This window comes from Phaethon lepturus, unplaced genomic scaffold, assembly GCF_000687285.1.
Source record: "Phaethon lepturus isolate BGI_N335 unplaced genomic scaffold, ASM68728v1 scaffold9331, whole genome shotgun sequence".
Classification (NCBI taxonomy): Eukaryota; Metazoa; Chordata; class Aves; order Phaethontiformes; family Phaethontidae; genus Phaethon; species Phaethon lepturus.
Window position 1 is genome coordinate 1 of NW_010519815.1, and position 2,313 is coordinate 2,313.

A 2,313-nucleotide genomic window follows, 5' to 3' on the forward strand; every position below is an offset into this window, starting at 1 on the left:
CACCAGGGCAATACCAGCACTGCACTTGAACCAGGCGTCCCACCTTCCATCGCCATCGTGCCTCCACCTTTGCGAGCCAGAGCGAAACCTGTGCTGGTGAAATGATGCACCCGCACAGCCAGAGGCACTGGGGAGCACATACTCAAATTTCCCCTCCATGAACCAAGCGGATTAAAGGCCACCTGAGAAGCAAGGGGCAGTCCGAGCAGATGGAGAGCTCACCCTGGCTCCTGTGCTTCAGCAGAGGAGCTGGGCTGCTGGGGCAGGAGCACCCGGAGCCGTGTCCTCTCTCCTTTCCATCCTCCGCGGGAGCCGCAGGCTGGAAACACCCGAAGGAGCAGTGGCAGGGGGCCGGAAAGGGACCAGACGGCAGGGGGGGAAATCGCGTCAGCCGAACTGTGGAGGATCCATTGATGTTCCCGCTGCACCAGCTCCCAGCACGGCTCACTGGTGTCTTTTCTGGGCCATTGGCCACATCTACTGATCACTCCTCAACAAGGGGAAGGATGAGACAAACTGCTCCTCAGAGTTCCTGAGTTTATTACAGAACATCAGTTTAAGACTGCTTCTTAAGCAGGGTTTACATTTCCTTGTGCTGGTGCCTGGTCAGCCCCAACACGGCCGTACGGAGACCTCCTCCTTTGTCCTGCTCCCCGGCGGTGCCTGGGCCGGTCGGTTTGTACATCCAGCTCCGTCCAGTCTCATGAGACGTGTCTGACACTGGTGCTTGTTTTAAATATTAAGGCCAGGGCTTGCAACTAAAACACAGTAAAAGATTTTAGGTTCTTTTTAAAACCAGCTTCTACACCAGCTCCAGACTCGGCTCGGGACAATCTTCCGCCAAGCCACCCCTCTGATGACCAGCCCCAGCGCCAGAGGGAACTTTGCACGGATGGCGAGACCATCTTCATGGCTTAAAATACAAACGCTGGAATCTTTTATTTAGGCACACAAGTAAGAGTCCCAGGCTTCAGTGTGAGGGCTGAGGAAGCGGGTGGGGACGCGAGGTCTGGCCTCTGAGCAGCAGCGTGTCCCGGTGCCCCTCCTGCCCCGCAGCAATTGCCCTGCACGCTGCCAGCCGCCGGCTCAAGACGGGCCATCATTATCCACTGTCGAGAGGAGACGGGCGACCTGGGCCTTTTGTGCACCGGTGATGTGCTGAGCCATCTGGATGACGCACTCCATGGCAACCTCGGGGTTGGCTTGGACCAAGCTGCAAGGCAGGCGGCAAAGGTCAGCTGATTGGAGGCTGAAGCAAGAACCGTCTCATCCCCACCACCTGCTGTCCCCAACCCAGGGGACAGAACTGCCCTTCGCATCCCAGCTCCCGCGGCCACTCACCTCCGGATGTGCTTGAGGACGTAGTCCCGCTTCAAGTACTTGATGTTCTCCCGGATGGCTGACTGGGTGCCGTCGTCCTCTTGCATGTGCTTCTCCAGCCACTCCACCACCACCTGGTTGTTGTCCCAGAGGTAGCCCTGAGGAGAGCAGCACCATGAGCAGGGGGTGCTGCTGCCTGCACAGCCCGAGCCCCCCCTTTCTGCTGTGGCCTCAGGCTTTTTCCTCCGTGACAAAATCAGACAACGGGAGTTTTCTCCTCAGTCCCGCACATACAGCACAGGACGGCTCAGCACATGCACCCACTCCCGCCTAACAGTCCCTGGAGACAAGGTTCAGTTTAGAAATCGAAACTAAGAAAGCTTTGTGGGCTGTTTAAAATGCAAAAAGTTAACGTAAAACATGTTTCCTTTGCATGCCCTCACTTCCCAACTCAGCAAGCACAGGACCGACGCGGTGAGGTGTGTGTCATGGCGCTTGCTTTCAAGGGTAGCTCAAATGCAAAGACCCCAAGTCTCACTTCTGCCTTGGAAAGCCCTAACTGATGGTGGAAAATGAGGAGGCTCATGTTTATTTGGGGGCCACCTTGCTACAGCTGAACATCAGCATCCAACTGAGGTCACCCGATTTGAAGAGAGAGCCCCAGGCTCAGGGCTGCTTAGCCCACCCCGGCACAGGCTGCAGAACCGTAATTCCCATCGCAGGTTTAAACCCTTAGGGAGGCACCAACGAAACAGCCGAGCAACGGGAGAGCAAGGTGACAGCCCTCCGGACCCGCCTGGCCGCAGGGATGCCTCGGGAAGCTGGGGTTGGGGGTACCTTTGCGGCTCCTTCTGTCTCCATGAACCAGCGCCGCAGCATGGACTGAATGTGGATGTGGCTCAGTTCGCTGTTCGCCTTCAGGACCTCCGCCTTCACCACCTCCTCCAGCAGCAGCCGTCGCAGCCGCCAGTAGAGGAAGGGGCGGGGGTTCTT

At 57.6% G+C, this 2,313-nt stretch overlaps 1 protein-coding gene across 1 annotated transcript in view; it reads right to left on the reverse strand.

Moving 5' to 3' along the window:
- Positions 1-1,086: 1,086 nt before the first annotated feature.
- The window catches only part of ACACB (acetyl-CoA carboxylase beta), a 21,744-nt gene continuing 20,517 nt past the window's right edge, over positions 1,087-2,313 (reverse strand). The window contains exons 49-51 of the mRNA XM_010297163.1: positions 2,158-2,310; positions 1,342-1,478; positions 1,087-1,213 (exon numbers count right to left, since the gene is read on the reverse strand). Coding sequence (XP_010295465.1) covers positions 1,087-1,213; positions 1,342-1,478; positions 2,158-2,310 — 417 coding nt within the window. The remainder of the gene's footprint in view (positions 1,214-1,341; positions 1,479-2,157; positions 2,311-2,313) is intronic.